Source organism: Mastacembelus armatus, chromosome 22, assembly GCF_900324485.2.
Source record: "Mastacembelus armatus chromosome 22, fMasArm1.2, whole genome shotgun sequence".
Classification (NCBI taxonomy): Eukaryota; Metazoa; Chordata; class Actinopteri; order Synbranchiformes; family Mastacembelidae; genus Mastacembelus; species Mastacembelus armatus.
The window spans coordinates 5,380,681-5,399,271 of NC_046654.1; the positions used below are offsets into that span (position 1 = coordinate 5,380,681).

At 40.9% G+C, this 18,591-nt stretch overlaps 1 protein-coding gene across 1 annotated transcript; it reads right to left on the reverse strand.

Annotated features, from left to right (window-relative positions):
* Positions 1-4,494: 4,494 nt before the first annotated feature.
* On the reverse strand, positions 4,495-18,591 carry plppr3a (phospholipid phosphatase related 3a). Its single transcript, XM_026305046.1, has 9 exons — positions 18,502-18,591; positions 14,787-14,890; positions 14,167-14,352; positions 12,428-12,557; positions 11,485-11,680; positions 9,972-10,029; positions 7,831-8,004; positions 6,108-6,947; positions 4,495-5,644 (listed from the first exon to the last, which is right to left on the reverse strand). Exons 2-9 carry the CDS (start codon positions 14,865-14,867, stop codon positions 4,688-4,690), a joined length of 2,622 nt encoding a protein of 873 aa, XP_026160831.1. The 5' UTR covers positions 14,868-14,890; positions 18,502-18,591; the 3' UTR covers positions 4,495-4,687.

Consider the following 18,591-nt stretch of genomic DNA (forward strand, 5'->3'; position numbering starts at 1 on the left):
GCAACTGATAGCATAAAAACTATGAGGCTCGCTCCCAGTTGAGCTGTATCAGTGTGTCTGTTAGCCTAGTAAGACATTTGTTGCCTTTTATAGCCTGCTACTTACGCAGGCTATAAAAGGCAAGCTAGCCTATATTCTCAACTCCAGGACTCTATTCATGGAGGGAAATAATTCCTCCAACCAGTAAAATATTGGCGGATTCTTACTTTGGGAGGTTGTCAGATTGTTTGGCATGCAAAGAACTGTTGAAAAAAAAATTTCTTTGTTTTTCTCAACTCTTAGGTAGAAACCAGCTTTGGAAATACTGACTCAGTGAAGCCACCCTCCTAGAAATGTCAGTCTTAGCCCCTAGCTGTGGCGGTAGACGACTGGCTGGCATTAAACCTGGTTATCATTCGGGATCTAAAAAAGCTCACTGCTAGGGATGTGCCTGGTGGATCTGCAAATGACAGGATTTCTAAAATGGTCAAATAAACCCTTGTAAGGCTAAATTTAATTTCCTATGGATCCCAGGCTGAAGGTTTTTACAACCATTGCACCATGGGAATATGAAACCATCACTTTAATTTCCTTTTAATTATAGGTAAAGCCCTTTAAGGGCATTGGTATATAGGGGCTCTTCAACTATTTCAGCAATGAACCCTGTTAAGGAATTAATACTTTCCAATGTGTGCTGTGCTATGTCCATAAAGTAAACCCATTAAGATTATAACCAAAAGGCGAAATTTGTTTTGACTTGATTTTGGGGAAAAATCACTTCATATATTGATCAGACAGAGAGCAAAATTAATTCTATGACTCTTTTGAATCCTAATTCCTCGTTCAAGAAACTGAAGGCTGAAGGAAAATCAGGATATGAGAGCAATAACTCCAAATCCCTTTCTATGAGGAAAGATTCACAAGGAGCTGGTTGGGATGGCAGTAGGCACAATAACAGTGACAAAGTGAAGAAGACAGAAGTGGAGCTGGGAACAAAAGGCTTTAGTGCTATGCTGTTGTGGTAAATCAGTCCTGAAAAGGATGTCAGTAGCTTTCCCTGGACAGACGTCTTTACAGTCACGCACACACAGATATAGGCATATACACAGACAGTCGTAAAAATAGATATGCATACAGACAGCTCAGTCCGCATTTTCTGTTGGCTCCTGCAACAGTCACACACACAAATACATACTTGTTGTCTTGTGCCTTCTGTGCTACCGAGGAGAGAGAGAAAGAGAGCTGTTGGCTTGCTGGGTGTGAGTCATGGACAGGCTGACTGTCCTCAGGCCTCGGTACACCATCTGCACCCCCACTGCCTCCATGGCCTCATCACACAGCTCAGTGCTCTGCAGCGCTTGATACACTCACACACACATATGCATACAAGCAGAAACAAACCCTCAAACATACATGCTGAAAAATGTGTAATGGACACTCAACCTTACAACATCTGGGTCATGTACTACATAAATACACAAATAAACACAAATAATAAAAATAAATCACAAATCCACACAAAAATCTCAATTCATATCTGCATAATCATTCACCTTAATACATATGAATCCTGCAAAAATGTATATCTGACTCAACAAATGGGCTCATGACTACCTGAAAACACAGAATGTGCACATACTCCAGCATCCAAAAGTATATTTTTGTAGAAAAGCACACATTTCCACAATTCTTTTCACACATATATAGGTCTCAGACTGTGCTTGCTGCATCCCTGCAGGTCATCTGGGATTTACCAACATTCTACCAGAATTCATTATGGAAACCTGACACTAGCCCACAGGAAAGGAGGAAATGTTGCACTACAAGTGTGTATGTGCCTTATCCGTCTGGCTATGTGTACTTGGTGTTTGGGTGAGTGTGTATCTCAGTGTGCGAGTGTACAATAGTGTAAAATACTCATAACCCAGGAATCAATGAAGAAGATCCTTTTCATTAGAGTGATGGTAAATGCTGCTCCAGCATTGACCCTCTCTCTGTTTTTAGCTGTGCGCATGCTACTGTGGTTTCACAATATATAAACGCTTAATTACGAATTCTTAACTTTTTTATTCAGTAAGGTTAATAATGTTACACGTTACCACAGATAAAAAACATTAGCCCTAAAAAAGGACGGCAGAATAATAATAGTATTAATATTAGCAATATCAAGTATTTACAGTGAAATGGGGGAAAGTAGTACGATAATCACCAGCACTGAAAAAATGCAGCATGTCTCTCTGTCAAAGGTAACAGAACAGATCTGAAGCACAGAAGTAAAGGTATTTAAAAACAAAAAATAAACACGCTCATACACACATGCAGCACAAACCGATGAGCCACGTTACCTACCAGCTCCTCATCTGAGGAACGCCACTACACGATACAACTTGGTCCATTTAACGCAGCCTCTTCCTAGCACAACTTTTACAAACTTGGTCCACATATAGTATGCTTCAGATGTTCAGATGAGGTACATGGATGGAAACCAAATTCTTCATCTGTGTGTTTATGTCTCTATTCTTCATTAAAATGATCAAAGTATAATATAAAATAAAGCACCTGGCAGTGGACTGGTTTTCTGACAGAAAAAAACTTGGATGTATGAAATGGTGAATACCAGGTAGTGACTTTATACAACAGAGTATAAATATACACAAGAGGCAGAAGTGAGCTAGAAGAACACCAGCAGGTAATATGTGTCCAGCATACCTATAGATAACTCTTTAATAAGTGTACAGTATGTTTCACAGCTGAAAACATACTGTAGATTTTTTTTTTTATTTATTTAACTGCGTGATAACTGGCTACAATTTTTTGATTAAATGAAGAATTATTTAATTTTAAACATCAGAAATTTGTGAAAAATGTCCATTACAATTTTCCACAGCTTAAATAACTTGTTTTGTCTGACCACCAGTAGAAAATCCCTAAACATTCAAATTGCATTAAGGTTAGTTTGTCATTTTTACTTGATAAATGACTTAGGACTAAAATAATAATTGGGCTAATTAAATGTTACCAGCTCATTTTTGACCTGTTAAACTGCAGTTGACCGAACAACATGAACTCAAGATCCACTTACACAGTTACATGGCAAACGAGCAATCTACAGCTGCTGGTAAAGACCTTGTGATGCAGTTGAAAGCTCAAAAGCAAATAAACATGTAAAGCTTGACTTGAGAGTGTTTTTAAAAATATTCTGCAGGCCTGTCATGGTGTTCGATGGCTGTTTATAGTATTTTTTGTTCAGCAAACCTGACATTTATTTCATGGTATCACTTTCTAATAAGACATACTTAATAGGGTAAAACCGTTTTACAACCTGACAACCCAAAAGTTGCTATATGAAACATATATAAATTATCATTAATAAAAAAACATATACACCTATTATAAAGAATGCATTGTCAGAAAGTGATAGCAAAATCTTTAAAATGCTTATAGGTACAATCCCAGCAGTTAGTGGCATTGAACCAGCATCTTCTGGAGCCAGTGTGTATGCTAGTGGTGATGGCAGACTGCACCAGTGGCTGGGCAGCTTTCCATTAACATTCCCATCCCCATTGTGATTTAATCAGAGTCAAATGCAGAGGGTGATGCAGTGAAAAGTGTGTGCTAGCATGGTTTCATAAACAAACATTAATCCCCCTAGCGCTGCTACTGGCTCCATGGCAAGTTTTGCACACAGCAAAGACAGACTGGCTGCCTGGCTTCCTGTACTGTGCGGTCCAGCCACTCTCTTCACTTTAGGAACAATATTCTTTCCATTCCTCCCCCTTTCATGTTTACAACAGTAATCCATTCAGTGACGTCTTTATAGGGGTGCCCAACTGCCCGTGATCCTCCTTATACCTGTCCCCTTGGTCATTCTCATACCCTATTCATAGGCAACATATCCTACACAGATCCTACTCTAAGCTGGCTCTGTCTGGTGGATACCCACAGCTTTGGAGCTCTAGAGTCAAACATAAATTTCCCCTTTTGGTTTGTTTATTCAGAGGGGTAAAAAGACTGCCATGCTTTTGTGAGTTGTTGCTAATCCTCTTGAACCTGTAGTTGATCCTGACATTCCTGCATTCTTACTTTTATTCATAGCTTTTGGGCAAAGAATGAATTTCTCAGCTGGTTATAAGAGCAAATTCTCTGTGTGTAAATGTTGGTATCCTCAAACAGCTGTGCTATTTTATGGAGAGCTAGTATTGCCTGTAGTTGTTTTGTTTTCGCCTTCTTATCCCCCCTCTCAAGGGAAACCTGATTTAGCAAATCCCAGACCATGGATTGTGATATCTCTCTCTCAGCTGCAGCCTCTTCTATTCTTTCTTTGACTGTCTTAAAGAAACACAGATAATGTGTGTTCTGAATGAACTAGGGACTTTATTCCTGCATCCCGTGCTCCTCAACTCCCCCTTTCTTCAGGGCCACAGAGCCAGTGTTAGGCAGCCCCAGCAGGGAAAAACCAGATCCCCTGCTGACTGTGTGAGCTGCCAGACCTCTCCATAGACCTCCACTCTGCTGCCTCTAAGCTTCCAGTGTTTTGACTAAAGATGTTGTTCTGAGTTCAGTGCTTCAAAATCTGTTTGTCATTTTTACAAGTCATACCTATTTATTCACCTGCCACAACCTACTTTGTTTCATTGTCTCTTTCAGCTAAGTATTTTAAAAAAGTACAATCATTGCTATCACAATGATGTCCATTCTTTCGCCTTTACTATAACATCCTCTCATTCTGCATGGCCTTGTAGTAGTGCTCCTGCTCAGCATGGCTGCGGGCTGAGACGGAAGGCTGACGAGGCAGGGTGGAGGAGCGGGACAGCGCCTGACTGTGGCTGTCCATCAGTAAGTCGGGGTGGGGCGGAGGGGGAAGAATGCTGGAGCAGGATGGATGAGGAGGAGGCAGCATGGTGGAAGAGGGGTGATGTGGTAGAGGCATTTGACAGGTTGATAGGTGAGGAGGTGGGGGCATTTGAGAGGAAGATGGGTGAGGAGGTGAGGACATCTGAGAGGATGGGTGAGGAGGTGGAGGCATATGGCAGGAGGTAGGTTGAGGGAGAAGAGGAGGCATTGGGGAAGAGCTTGGGTGCGGAGGGGGCGGCAGTGGGGAAGATGAGTGAGGAGGTGGTGGTGGAAGTGGGGATGATGACAATTGGGGTGGTGGAGGCAAAGGGGAGGAGGAACTAGGGAGAGGTGGGGGAGGCAGAGGGGAGGAGGAGGTGGGGAGAGGTGGGGGAGGCAGCTCTGCTCCTCCCTCTGTGCTGCCGCTGGCTGAGGAGGAGCAGAGAGAGTCTGTTTTCACTGGGAGTGTCCGGTAATCCCGGTAGTGACTGACATTGTCCTGTCGCTGCAGTGCCGCGCGGTGTTTCTCCCCCGCTGTGTCAGAGGTCATCATGTTACCGCTGATTGTGTTTCTCCACTCCCATGGCTTTCCGTTAGTGGCCGACACACGCACCACTGGATGATGAGGGGCATGAGCATCGATCGTGACAATGCTCCCACTTCCGGCAATGCTTCCGGGGTTGCTGCCAGTGCAGCTGTCTCGATCGGACTGGATCCGATAATAGGGAGACTCAGAGCAGTTGGATCCTCCACCAGAGGATGAGCCACCCTCCAATGTTTTAGTGGATGAGGTGATGGGCCCATGACCCTGGTGCTTAGACACAGCTATCACCTGCAGGAAAATCATATCAGTAAGCAGCGAACATCTAAATCATAAAACTGTTGCACAATGTGGCAATGTGATCCAAGAGATCAAGGACTTTTATTACAGCCAAAACTGAAAAGTGTACTAGTAACATATATAATATTCATCAAGGACATTTTAATAAGATTTACCTTCAATTATAAGTAGTGTTTGAACCCTTGTGCAAGTATTTTATATTGAAAACTAATCAGTGAAATTGCCTCCACCCATGTTGTTCTGTTTTGATTTTACCAACATAATAAATCAGAGGTGTTTGGCGTACACAGAGTCTGGCAGCAGTTACATCTTCTCCCGTCTGAACTATATATTTCTGAACTGGCTTTGTGCCACCAGAAATTAAACTGGGAAAAATTAGTGCACAAAATAAAGTTTTTATGAGTATATAGTAATAGTAATAATATTAGTATACATTTTCTAATTTTGACCTCACCTGAACGATGCTTTGCTGGCTTGGCAGTTGATTGGGCTGCATGTTGGGCACACGGGGAGTTGACACTGCAATGGGCCCTGTTCCCGGCTCCTTCACCCCTCCTCCCTCAGTGAGTGACAGCCACTTGGCACGGGTTTTAGCACTCTTGGGAGAGACAGGTGGTGGCCTAGTAGCCTCCTCAGGGATGTGAACTAGTGGGGGTGCCACTACCATCCTGGATGCAGTTGGTGTGGCAGTTCCCTTGTTGGCTTGCACTGTGGGATAAAGAGAGGAAGGCATGCCTTGGTCTCCTTCTTCTCCTGCTGCTGCTGCTGCTCCCACTTCTTCTCCTCCATTTCTCTCATCCGTTCCCTCCTCCTTGTCTCGTGAGCTCTGGCTGCGGAGCTCCAGTGAACGCTGCTTCCACTCTGACACCAGCTGCCGAGACCTCTGCGGGTCAAAGGGCACGTGGAAGGTCATGTGGCGCTGTGTGGTAACAGGCTCCTCTGAGGGGGAGATGGGGCTGTTGCCATTTGCAACTCGGGGCAAGGTGTTGCTGAAGGTTACCATGGTTTCCTTGCCCATGGGACCTCGTGTTGCCAGAAGCTCCACATCAGCGCTTGCTCGTTTGAGGGAGGCCAGGGATGCCTTCTCCCTCCTCACCTTACTGCGGGCCCCAGACCCCAGACCTGCGCCCAGCTCCTCTCTGCTCTCCGACACCCTGGGAGTCTTCCTGTACAGGGAGTCATGACTGCGCTGGCTCAGCACCCTCAGGCTGTCCTTTTGCTGAGCTGGGGTCAACCCCTGTAAAGAGGAAGCATCTTCTTCTGATGCTTTAAAGTTTCCCACTGCATACACAGCCTAACAGGGCACAGAAGGAGAGAGGGAGGGATGTGGAGAAATAAATGAGAAGATAGAAGTACCCAGGATGTTAAAAAAAGACTGAAGTGTGAAAATGTATTTTCTTTAATCCTTGGGAGGGAAAAAAATTGATATTCATATTAATAGGAAGCAATTAAATGAATATGCAACTGTCCTTCTTCCTTTTCTTTAGTCTGAGGTCAGCATGAATCTCTTTCTTCCCCATTTCTCAGAATTCATCCTTTAATGACAGAGGGAAATGCTCCCCCTCTTAAAAAGTGAAAGACGAGACAGAAAGAAAGTGAGAGGAGGGGGGAACCGTGGAAAATGGCAACGACAAGTTTTCTTAAAATGAACTGTGAAATTGTTCCAGAGGATTCTTATTGGATTATTCATTCTCTCTCCGCCCTCTGTAATAGAAAAGGCTATTTATAGCCTGCCAAAAACTGCTGGGAGAGAAAAGTATGGAAGCCACACAGAGAGGAAAGGTGAGGAAAAAAAGTAGCATTTGATAGTCTTAGAATAATACAATGAGACAATTCAGTCACTAAAGCGCTTTATATAATAAAAATTGTATGTATAGTCTGTCATTCTCACGGTGAATGGCTGTTAACTACTCTCAGGGGACAAATCAAATCCTATAGATGTGTACAAACATTGGTGCAAAACACATTTGCCAAACTAAAGCCTGAAATAGGACATCCAGTTGAGGACAAATTTTACTTGATCAAATCTCTTACAGCAAATAGATTTTCATTATTCTACAATTGTGGGAAACATGCAAAATAAGGTCTTCAACTTATTTGCCTACATATTTTAGCACACAGCTTGATAATGCTGATCAATCTGTTGCTATGCTTGTTATACACTTTGTTTAACTGACCAGGTAAACGCCAATGCCGGCTCCGATGAGGTATCCCACGTAGACGTCTATAGGGTGACTGCGGTGCTGAGTTATCTGTGTCAGCCCAGCAAGGCCCGCCGCCATGCAGAAAGCAAACACAAGGAGTGGCTTCAGTAGCTTGGTCGTGCTACTGATGCTGGCATTAAAATACATCTGAGGAGACAGACATAAATATAAATTCAGCATGACATCATTTTAGCATTGTCACAAACTGCAGCAAAAGTTTCACCTACATTGCACAAAGACAATTACAGTTTAAAGGGTGAAGTAAATATATTGTAAATGTCATCCTACACATCCCATATTTTGCTCTCAAATTAACTGTGTCATTTTTCAGAGTACTTAGAATTTCGATTATACTCTCATGTTTATAAAGTAAACATCGGGCTATGGTCAGAGAACAGCTTAGATTAGCATAAAGACAGGAAGCAGGAGGAAACCAGGCCAACCACATGGCCTGTTTGAAAAAATACAATAAATCCTCTGACCAGCACCTTTTTTTTGCACATAAACTGACATGGGAAAAGGGCAGGTTGCAATCTGGGCTATTAATTGGTGCAGTTCAATGACTTCCTGAAGTTTCTACTTAAATCCTGGTAACCGTGATGTACAGTGATAGAAAGACTCCAAGCAGCCAACAACCAAGATATAGTGTGTTATTGAGTGAGCCTTTGAGGCAGTGATTTTGATGGGTTTTGTAATTTTTGGATTGAGTTAGATTTCCCTGCTCCCAGTCTTTATTTTAAGCTAAGCAGCTGCTGGTCTTAGATTTCATATTTAACAGATATGAGAGCGACATCAGCTTTCTAATTTAACTCTCAAGTGAGCAAATAAGCTTTTGCTTTTTCCAAAAAATTTCTGAATGAAAATATCAGCACCTTGATAGGCTGTTTTCCCATTTAGTCTGCATATGAGGTTAATTGGGTCATTAACATGAATATTATTTGACGGGAAAACAGAATGGAGGAGTGAGAACAGGAGACAGAGGAAGGGAAAAAGAATATACTTACAGTTACATTCACATTCATTGCATGCAAACCATGTTTCGATTACATAAAGTAGAGGACAGCTGAGTGACAGAAAAGCAGGCTTTGCAAAAATGTACATTTTAACAAGCTTGTCCATCTTGTACTAAGCATAAAAATCAGACTTTTCTTGAAGCAAGCGGGAGGAAAACCTGTCAGCAGGGTGACGCTGCAACTTTTTTCAGCGCAATTCAATATTACTCATTACTTGTAAAGTGTCTTCTTTGTGAAATACTCTGCCTTACTTGCCTACTTTCAGTAAATTTCTAAAAAAAAAAAAAGTTGTGAAATTGATCAAATTTAATTGTAATTTGTAAAGATTATTAGACTCTAACAAATGATTTCCTTTTCCTCTCCTTTTCTCTGTTCTCCCTCATTTCAAATCTGTCTACTAAGCTTTAACGAGCACACACTGGGCTCAGAGAGGCAGCATTGATATTGGCTGTAGCTCAACATATATATGGTGAGGAAGTGTGTGTGTGTGTGTGCATGTGTGTGTGTGTGTTATCTTGTGGAAAAATGACAGTAAAGCTTTGCTGTACAGTTCACATGCTGCTGCTGTCAGCACTGGACTGGAGAATGGCAGAAAGCTACACATTACAGTAGGAAGTAACACTGAAATCTGACCTCAAATAATACATTCACTGTCAGATTAAATGCTTCTCTGGCCTGAGGACAGGCTGCAGAAGTGATATTTTTCAGTAAGCAGTGTAATGCAACAGTGATTTATTTATGAAATGATGCTAATTTCATCCCAGCAAAAATCTTCTCATCTACAGGAACAAATTTTATGCTGCCAGCAGCTTATGTGCTAATAATAAGAGCAGCAGCTGGAATATTTAAACAGAGAACGATAAAGAAAATCTCCATGAGAAAAACAGTAAACTGGTTTCACTGGTTACTACGCTAAAGGTAACCTACATACATTAGAAAATAGAATAGATGAGAAATCTACAACCAATAAACCACACCCATATTCAGAAGCATATTAAAATCATGAAACCACATAAGCATTATGCAACCGTATATGATGCAAATACAACATACTCCTGGTCCATAGACACAGGAGGCAAATAAGAAACAGGAAGTGCTTACGGAGATATAGACAGCAGCGAAGCCAGAGAGCGTTGCATGCTGAGATGGAAATGTTTTCCTGAAAGGAGAATGGGGAAGAGTGGTAGGAGATTCATGTTGTCATAAAAAGTTGTGTCAATTATGAGTTTATTTACTGCATCATGAATACACTTAAATAAAACTGTCACAGCTACTCTTATTTGTGATCTTTGTGTTTGTCATTAAAACCTGTTTGCCTACCTCCACTGTGTGTTTGTCAAATCGAGTGTGTGTCCTTGGATATGATTATTAATAAAGACAAACAGAACACCATGGGGCAACAGTGGGAACATTAAGGGAGTGTAAGTGCGTGGGTGGAGGTCAAAGCCACAAGAGTTCAGAAAACTGAAACATAAATCTCACTTAATTTGCCTTTTGAGAAACATGCCATGTTAAAGCAGTTGTGTGAGTATGTAAGTGTGTTTATCCTTATGTCACAACACCTTTCAGGGTTTAACCTGAGAATGAAAGATTGATAACATCCTCATCCATCTCTTAAATATAAGTTAGTTTAGCACAGAGACTGGTACGTTTACAGCCTGGCCATTTTTAAGTACATGAAAAAAAACGTGAGAAAAATTATGACTGTATAACAACAGCTCCCAAATCATAAAGTCCAGGGCATAAAGCCTCGTACACATGGCCAGTTCTTTCTATCCAGATTAACAAACTGCTGGGTGCAGGTGTACATATAACACACATGTACAGTGTGAATATGATATGCTTTTTCTTGCTTTTCTTTTCTCTATGCCAGAAAATTAATAAGCAAATCATCCAAAGTGCCAAACTATTCATTTAAGTCTATGGCTTAGAACTAGGGGATGCATTATTATCAATGTGAGTCCTCACAAGAATAGCAGTACAAACATGAGCATTAATACTTCTAGGATTATGCCTGTATCAGCTATATTTAGCTGTAATCTCTGCTGTCTGTATGTGTTTATTATGCCTGTCTAATACCCACACGCTGCAGCTTGTTTGTTTGTTTCACATTTTACAGCTAAAAGGTCTCGGCAAAAGTCAAACTCAGCTGTTATACCGACAAGTGCACTTGACAGTGATAATCTGTAAGGGCACTGGTAGTCTTGTCCAAACAAACACTTAACTTTACTAAGAAGCAGTTTATTAATACGCAAATGATGCATCATTTTACAAACTGTAATAAGAACAATTTCACTAATTATCTTGTGTAACCCTATTGTTGACTTCTTGTCTTGTAGTTTGTATACACTGCTGTAAAATAGTAATGTATAGCAATGTGTAGTAAAATGTAGCTCAAAATGTTCTGCGATAAAACCTATGTTTGTATAAGGCAGAGCCCCTGAGGTGTGTGTATATATATATGAATGGTTCTGGGCATAAATTATTAAGCCAAGCTGCCTCAAGTGATACCAGCACCTTAGTGAAATATATATAATATATATATAGATATATATATATATGCATCTTCATATGTTTTCTACTGAGATGTAAATCTGGATTTTGCATGTCTTACCGAGCTGACATGATGGCATACTGGTCTTTCCCCATACAAATGTCTTGTGTGATGTAGGCATTGTTGTCACATGACACTCCGGGGGCTGTGTAATTGGGCTGGCAGACAGTGAGAAAGAAAGGGGCGTGGTAACCAGTAGCTAACTGGATGACATCTGTCACCAGGGCTGTTGCCAGGAGACCGAATACATGAACACCTGAGGGAGACAGAGGTAACACGAGATGGTACGGGAGCCTTGGTAAACACACTAAAAGGCCCTGGTGGTTTCCTTATACTAAAGTGTACATTTATGAACACCTGCAGTCAAAAACAGGGTCGAATTTGGTCCAACAACCTGAAGTTACACTGCCAGCCTTCAGTTTGTTGCATTAGGAAGCTTTTCTGCAGACAGTGAAATTTGGCAAGGTGAATTAATTGCTCTTTTCACTTCAAAGCACAAAGGCTGCCTTGAGATATTTCCCATGGAGCATTATATCATGCCTATTTCATTTTAATTCAGCCTCCATTTAATGCATGCAATTAGCTTATTTCCCTACTCTAAAAAGTGAAATAAAGTTGGGGGCTCAGTCAGTAAGTACAATAATTTGTCTGATTTCCATCTTAAAAACAACAGCATTCTATTCCTAATTACTAAGAACCTGAACTGAAACCTATTTGTCAGAGAAAACATATTTGAGCCTGTTGCAATGCCAAAATACCAATTAACTTAGGTACACTCTGCATCCAGCTGGATAAGCATCTATGTGAAAATAATGCTGTTTGACAAACTATGTGATTAATAAGACTATGAAAGATGCCCCCACACCAGCACTGTGCCCTGCCCTAGGTTTCTTGAGCAAATCCTTAACCCTGTTCACAACTGTTCATTTCGATTACAATGCAATCTTGACTACTTTCTCCACTTTCAAAAAAAAAACCCCAAAGATATGGAAGTTAGACATACCGACAAAGCGCACAGTTCTGCGTAGGAAGGAGTTGAAGCTGCAGCCTCCAGCGTTAATGCTGCTCTCTGACTTGGGACAAGTCTTGAGCTTGGATTGCATACAGTACATCAGGCCTTCCCCCATCATTATCTACAGATAATGGGAGAGAAGTAGATAAAAAGCGAGACAGAAATTGTAAAGAAAAGAATGGAAGAAACACAATCTTGAAATATATTATTTTCTGTCATAGAGTCCACACGATAAACCACTGAAAGAACAAATTAAGATAGAGACAAAACAAACAAAAAAAAAAAGATAGAGGAAAATGGTTATTAATGTCAGCTACCCAGATGTGTGTTTGTGATCTGTAGAGAGAGTGAGCTACAGAGAGCGAGTGCAGGTAATGCTCGCTTTATCAGTGCTATTGAATAGTGATCACTTCCAATCAGAGTGATAGATGTGCTAAAGATGTGTCTGCTCATTTCCCCACTGCTGATGGATTAGTGTGTGTGTGTGTGTGTATGTGTGTGTGTGTGTGTGTGTGCGCGTGTGTGTGGACCAGGAGGGGGTGGGGGTATTTGATGGTGTGTATTGGAATGTCAGGTGTGTATTCATCAGTGTGTCCACTGATTCTGCATTTCTGTGGGAAGGTTGAATTTGCCTTGTGAGCATTTGAGAAGCCATACACCTGCATATTTGTGTGATTGTTTGGACACAAATGTTTCTGCATGATCACTGATCCTTTGTGATAACACTTTCTTCAAATGAATGTAATCTGGGAAGATCTTAAAGAGTTGTACGTGTAAATATTTTATATGAATACTGCAGTAAATGACTACATGTAAAAAAACCACAGAAAATAATGACTCAAATCTGCAGCTACATGGATTTTTTTAGCTTCATTTTCTGACCGCTGGCACATTCTACTCTCATTAGTCCAGTTTCCAGCAGTGGTAGCTGTTGTTAGTAAGAAAAAAAAAAACATCTGATAAGCCCAGTTGCAGAATAACTGCCCAGCACTGAATAGCAGTGTTGGTGACAAGCTTGCAAAGAACAAAACATCTAACGAGCTACAGATTACAATAACAGGAGAGCTAAATGAATAGCTGACAGTAAATTTTTATTCCTAAGGTGGCCAGAAATACAATACAAATGGTAAGATTCCTTTGTAATTGCAGGTAGCTGCACTGGGTAAATTAGCTTTTTAAGGCAATATGTACTGCTCTATAACCTTTTATTTGTCATTAGTCTTAAATGGAATAATTTCTCTTAAAATTATACAATGGTAAAAATGACATGCTAAAGGATGCTAAAGAGTGAGCTTACCCAACCGAAACCCAAGTGATTATCTCTTGGATCAAGTTCCTACTACTAGATTCATTCATACTCATATTTCTTTCTATTTCTCATTTTCCATTTTGTTGTGGTATCATGTCAATAGGAAGTCTATTGGTTTGATATCACTTCTTTTCTTCATTTGTGAATTTGTATATAGATGCATTATGGCCCTTTAAGATCCACTACGTGTCTTTAGAGATATACGATATCACTTGGGGGATAACTAGTGAGAGATTTTGATCCCACAGACATCCATGAACTGGACTCTGTTATTTTGACAGTACTATTCAATATATGATCAAACTACATGCAGAGATGTGAGTGCACATCTGCCCAAAAACAGAGGTATTAAACATTCCGTGATTTTTCAGAGGACTTGTGTCAATTCCTATCAGTGACCTCATGTGTTTAATAAACTTACAGATGCTGCAGGACCAGCGAAGGCCAAACTCAACAGCATCAACAGTGGGATGAGTTCATCGCCTGTCTCCACGTAGGGCATGGACAGGTCACGATCATGGCAGCGGAAGCCCACCATCGCCGGGGACAACACATCTGTCAGCTCCAGGAAGTACAGGGACACCAAGGAAGACAGAACAATGGGGAGCTAGACAGGCGCGCACACACAAATAAACACACACACACACACACACACACACACACACACACACACACACACACGCACGCACGCACGCACGCACGCACGCACGCACGCACGCACGCACGCACGCACAAGGACAAAGCAAAGAGTGACTAGCATTTAATATTTCCTCACCATAAAAACCACTACATACCCTTAAACACACACATACACACAATAGCAAAGAAGAAAGTGATGACACTAATATTTGCCTGTGAAAAATCATCAATCTCTGTTTTAAAAATAAGAATCAGATGCAACACAAAACTCTCCCTAGTAGTAAGTGTGAACAATAAAAAGTGATTCGAATGAATTCAGTAAATGTAATGACTCAAGTGCTGACCAAGTGCTGGTATATGAAAAAGCTGATTCATCAATACATCCAATCTATTCACACATACCTCTACAAAATAAAAGCATGGCAGCAGCGTCATGCTGTCTTTGGGTGGTTTCTTCTTGGCTTTGTTTTTGGGGGATGTCATCTTGGGGTGGGACCAGTCACAGCCTGTTGGGATAACAGATTGCGAGATGTCAGAAGGGGGGTGAGGTGGGTTGTGAGCACTTTCATGGATTTCCACCATCAATATTTCTGAAGGAATCAAGATGTTCATGCTTCTGCCAGGATTGGACTTTTGTGATGAATGATACATAAGCTCAAAAAGTTTCCAAAGGCTGGTTAAGGCTGAATGGTTTTACTGCACAAATTAAAATGCATTAGTGTGAAGAATGAGACCCTGTTAGACAGTTTTGCTATAGTGTTGCTTGGTAATGCGCTGCATTATCAGTTTTTGCACACCCTTATACACAGACATCTTTAATGATTAGGCCTATAAATCTGCATATGCGCATTCAATACCCACACTCATGTGCAAATATGCATGCATTCAGATAAAAAACACTAGGTCATTAATACGCTGAAACGTGAAGGTTAGTTGATGGTTAAATCTACAAAGACAAAAAGATTTAAAACTCATTCAAATGGAGGGTTTAAAACCTACAGAGGGATGTTTATACACCAAAACTCATCATTCCCACACATTCAGAGATGCTCACATGGAGACATCACCTGTCACTGGTAAACTTCTGGCCTTCAAAAAGCCTTGGAGAGCAATAAGAGCCAAGGGCCAAAACACAGTTTGATATTCATAGCTCCCTATTTCTCCCCATCTCTAATTGTCCTTCCATCTCTGTATCTGTGTCCTCTCCCTATTCCCCTCCTTCTTTCTCATCTTACGGTCTCTACCTCTTCCACCTACATCTGTGTCCTATTTTGCTTATCGTTCTTTCTCGATCATCTTTCATCTACTCCTCTCTCTTCCTACCAGTCTTACGTCACTTTATCCACATCTGTTTTCCTTCTCTTGCTTTCTGCCAGCATCCAACTAAGGCTTTTGTGATATCTTGATGCAGGGTCAATATTGACTTTTTAATCTAAATTGCATACTGGTCGATGAGATGAAAGTGAGAATAAGCTTTTGCTCAAAAGCCTCAGGGGTGTCCTTCTATAAAGCATGCAATGAAACCTGCACAACCTTGAATCACAGCCCAAATAAAATGATTTACACTGTTTGGAATGAGTTTCGGTGGACAGGTTTGGTCCCCTCACTATTGATTGTAGATATACAACTTTCTAATTACAGCTTATCTCATTTGACAAAATGGTCAAATTTAAAGCAGATTGAATATGAGCATTGAGTCAGCTGATCTGAGTCTCCAATCCAAAAACACTACCCTTCAAGAAACTCATATATGCTGTCAAGTCATAGTTCTGTAGTTCTGTCTCTCCATTTTATTGTCTTATGTAGTTTTTGCTTAAGTCTGCTTATTTCCACTCACACTGACCTTTTCTATGCCTTCTACTCACTGTTGTTTTTTTGCAGTATATCTGAAAACAAATCCCTGTCTCTGCTTTTTCACTCATTTTCCATTTTCTCTTCTCTTCACCACTTTCTCCTCCTTTACACCTCTTTCAGCCTCTTCTATTTTTTTTTGCATCTGTCGTTCTTTCAGTCTCTGTTTCTGTCTATCCCTTTCTTTTTGAGATAAGAGGGCCTGACCCTGAGGCGGCGTAAGGCACAGAAAACCAAAGAATTCTACAGTCTAATTTCCATGACTGCTAGAAATGTATTCAAGAGGAGAGAGAGGAAAATAGAGAGCTAGGGACAAGATAAATGGAGATCAAAGACATAAGGAGGAAGAAATATTTAAAAAAGAGATGATAAATAACAAAATGCATTAAAGTGTGAAGTTTGTGTGTGTATATGTGTATTTCTGTTGGTAGAGGGGGGTTGTGGGTGTAAGGTTGAGGATCTGAGACGAGGTAGGATACTAGGATGGATGGATTCCAGTTTAGCTGAGAGCAGCTTAGGAGGATGCTGGGTCCTGGGTCTCAGTCTCCCAGTTTCCCCCACCCCAACTCACATAAGACACACACAGAATGAGTGTGTTTAATAGAAAAAGGGGCCTGTTTATCTATCACACTGGCATTTATCCTCCGGGGCACATCATATATATGTGCGTGTGTTTGCGAGACTGCAAAATGTTTGTATTGCCTGCTGCTGTATGCTTGTGCTTGCAAAAATTGTGAAGACTATAGTTTTAGCAGTTTGTGTACATCTCATCTGTGTGTGCATGCGCACAACAATAAGGTGGGTTGTATAGCCTGAGGTGGACAGAAACAATCTGTCAGGCAGCGATGAAGATACAAGAGTCAGTGACCACCAGCATAGGGGCAGGGTGGGGGTGTTGGAGGCATTAATGCATATACTCTAATCGATACAGATGGATGGCAAGTTAAAGGAAACTCAAATTTAAAATATCTTGGGCAACCACAAGTCTCCAAACAGCTTCAGTCACTGTTCCTAGAATTCTACATGCTACTGCAGATTTTTCAACCTTCTTCTAAAAACATTCTCTTATTTGGTGTTTTTATGAAGGTATTTGAAAATGATGTCTACTAGATGTTCAGCTAGGGTTGAGATCTAGTGACGGTGAAGGCCATAGCTTATTATCCTCATTATATTCATACTCAGACCATTCAGTGACTTTGGTAGGAACCATTCATTAGGTTTCTCTGCTCTTTTAATTCAATTTTTCTTATATTTTTCCTCACTAATGAATATTTTCTCTCTTTTTGTTTATAAATTGTTAGAAAATTTAGTAGTGAAAACATCATCACAATTTCACACAGTCTTCCCAGGGGTAATCAATTTTCTCATCAATTAATTGACTGTTCATTTCAGTACTACACTGTAGCACACTCTAGCTTAGTGACTGTAGGATCCATGAGATGATTCAAAGAGAGGGAAGATGATTTTTCTATCCCACAGATCTCTCTTTGACTTTACTCTTTGTGAAATATCAATTGGAGTTTGTCATGGATCTAATTAACATCTTAAGATGATGTATAGATTCTTTTCATACATAAGCATTAAGTGATATTTTCTATCATTAGTATCAATTTAAAGTTTGTCAAATAAGTTATTAATCCACTTATTTATCACAGGTACATGTGACATTAAGCAAACCATTCAGGACAGTATATAAGAATAGGAACTTGAAAATGAATTGATGGTGATGAACATAAAGTACAGCTCATCCTGTTTCCATTCACTCGTCCATCCAGTCACTAAGAAGGTTGGTGCAAAGCCATAGCCACTGCAGGGCCCTGAACAGCCAGAGAGACATAAAGGGCCATATTGTGGCCTTATGGAGGAAGGTTTGCCCAACTTAACTCTGCTGCCTTTATAATGAAGAGGGGAGTTTAAACATCATTGTGAGATGACATGTATTCTAACAATATGAATTAAAAAAGATCTGAAACAGTTTTCATAACATGCACTTTGCTTTAATGACTGTTTTCTCAGTGTTTAGACTACACATTTAGTTAGTTCCTATCAGAGGAGAAACATATAGGCGAATATTAATATGGATGTTACTCCACCACAAGTAGAAATCAGCAGATTGCGCATGAGATCATCAATTATGGAAACGTGAAAACCATGTGCTGATTTTTCCTCGCTCGCCTCTCAGCTCGTGCCAGGAGGAGCGGCAGGTTGCTGGGGGCTGCATGCGGGGGTGAGAGCTGCAATAGTACCGGGCAGCCTGAGCACTCACCTCTGTCCCGGGTGCTCCGTGAATTCACCGACTCCCGTCGCCCCCTTCCTCCCCGGCGCGGTCGTGCGTGCTGCTCCAGTTTTGCGGTGC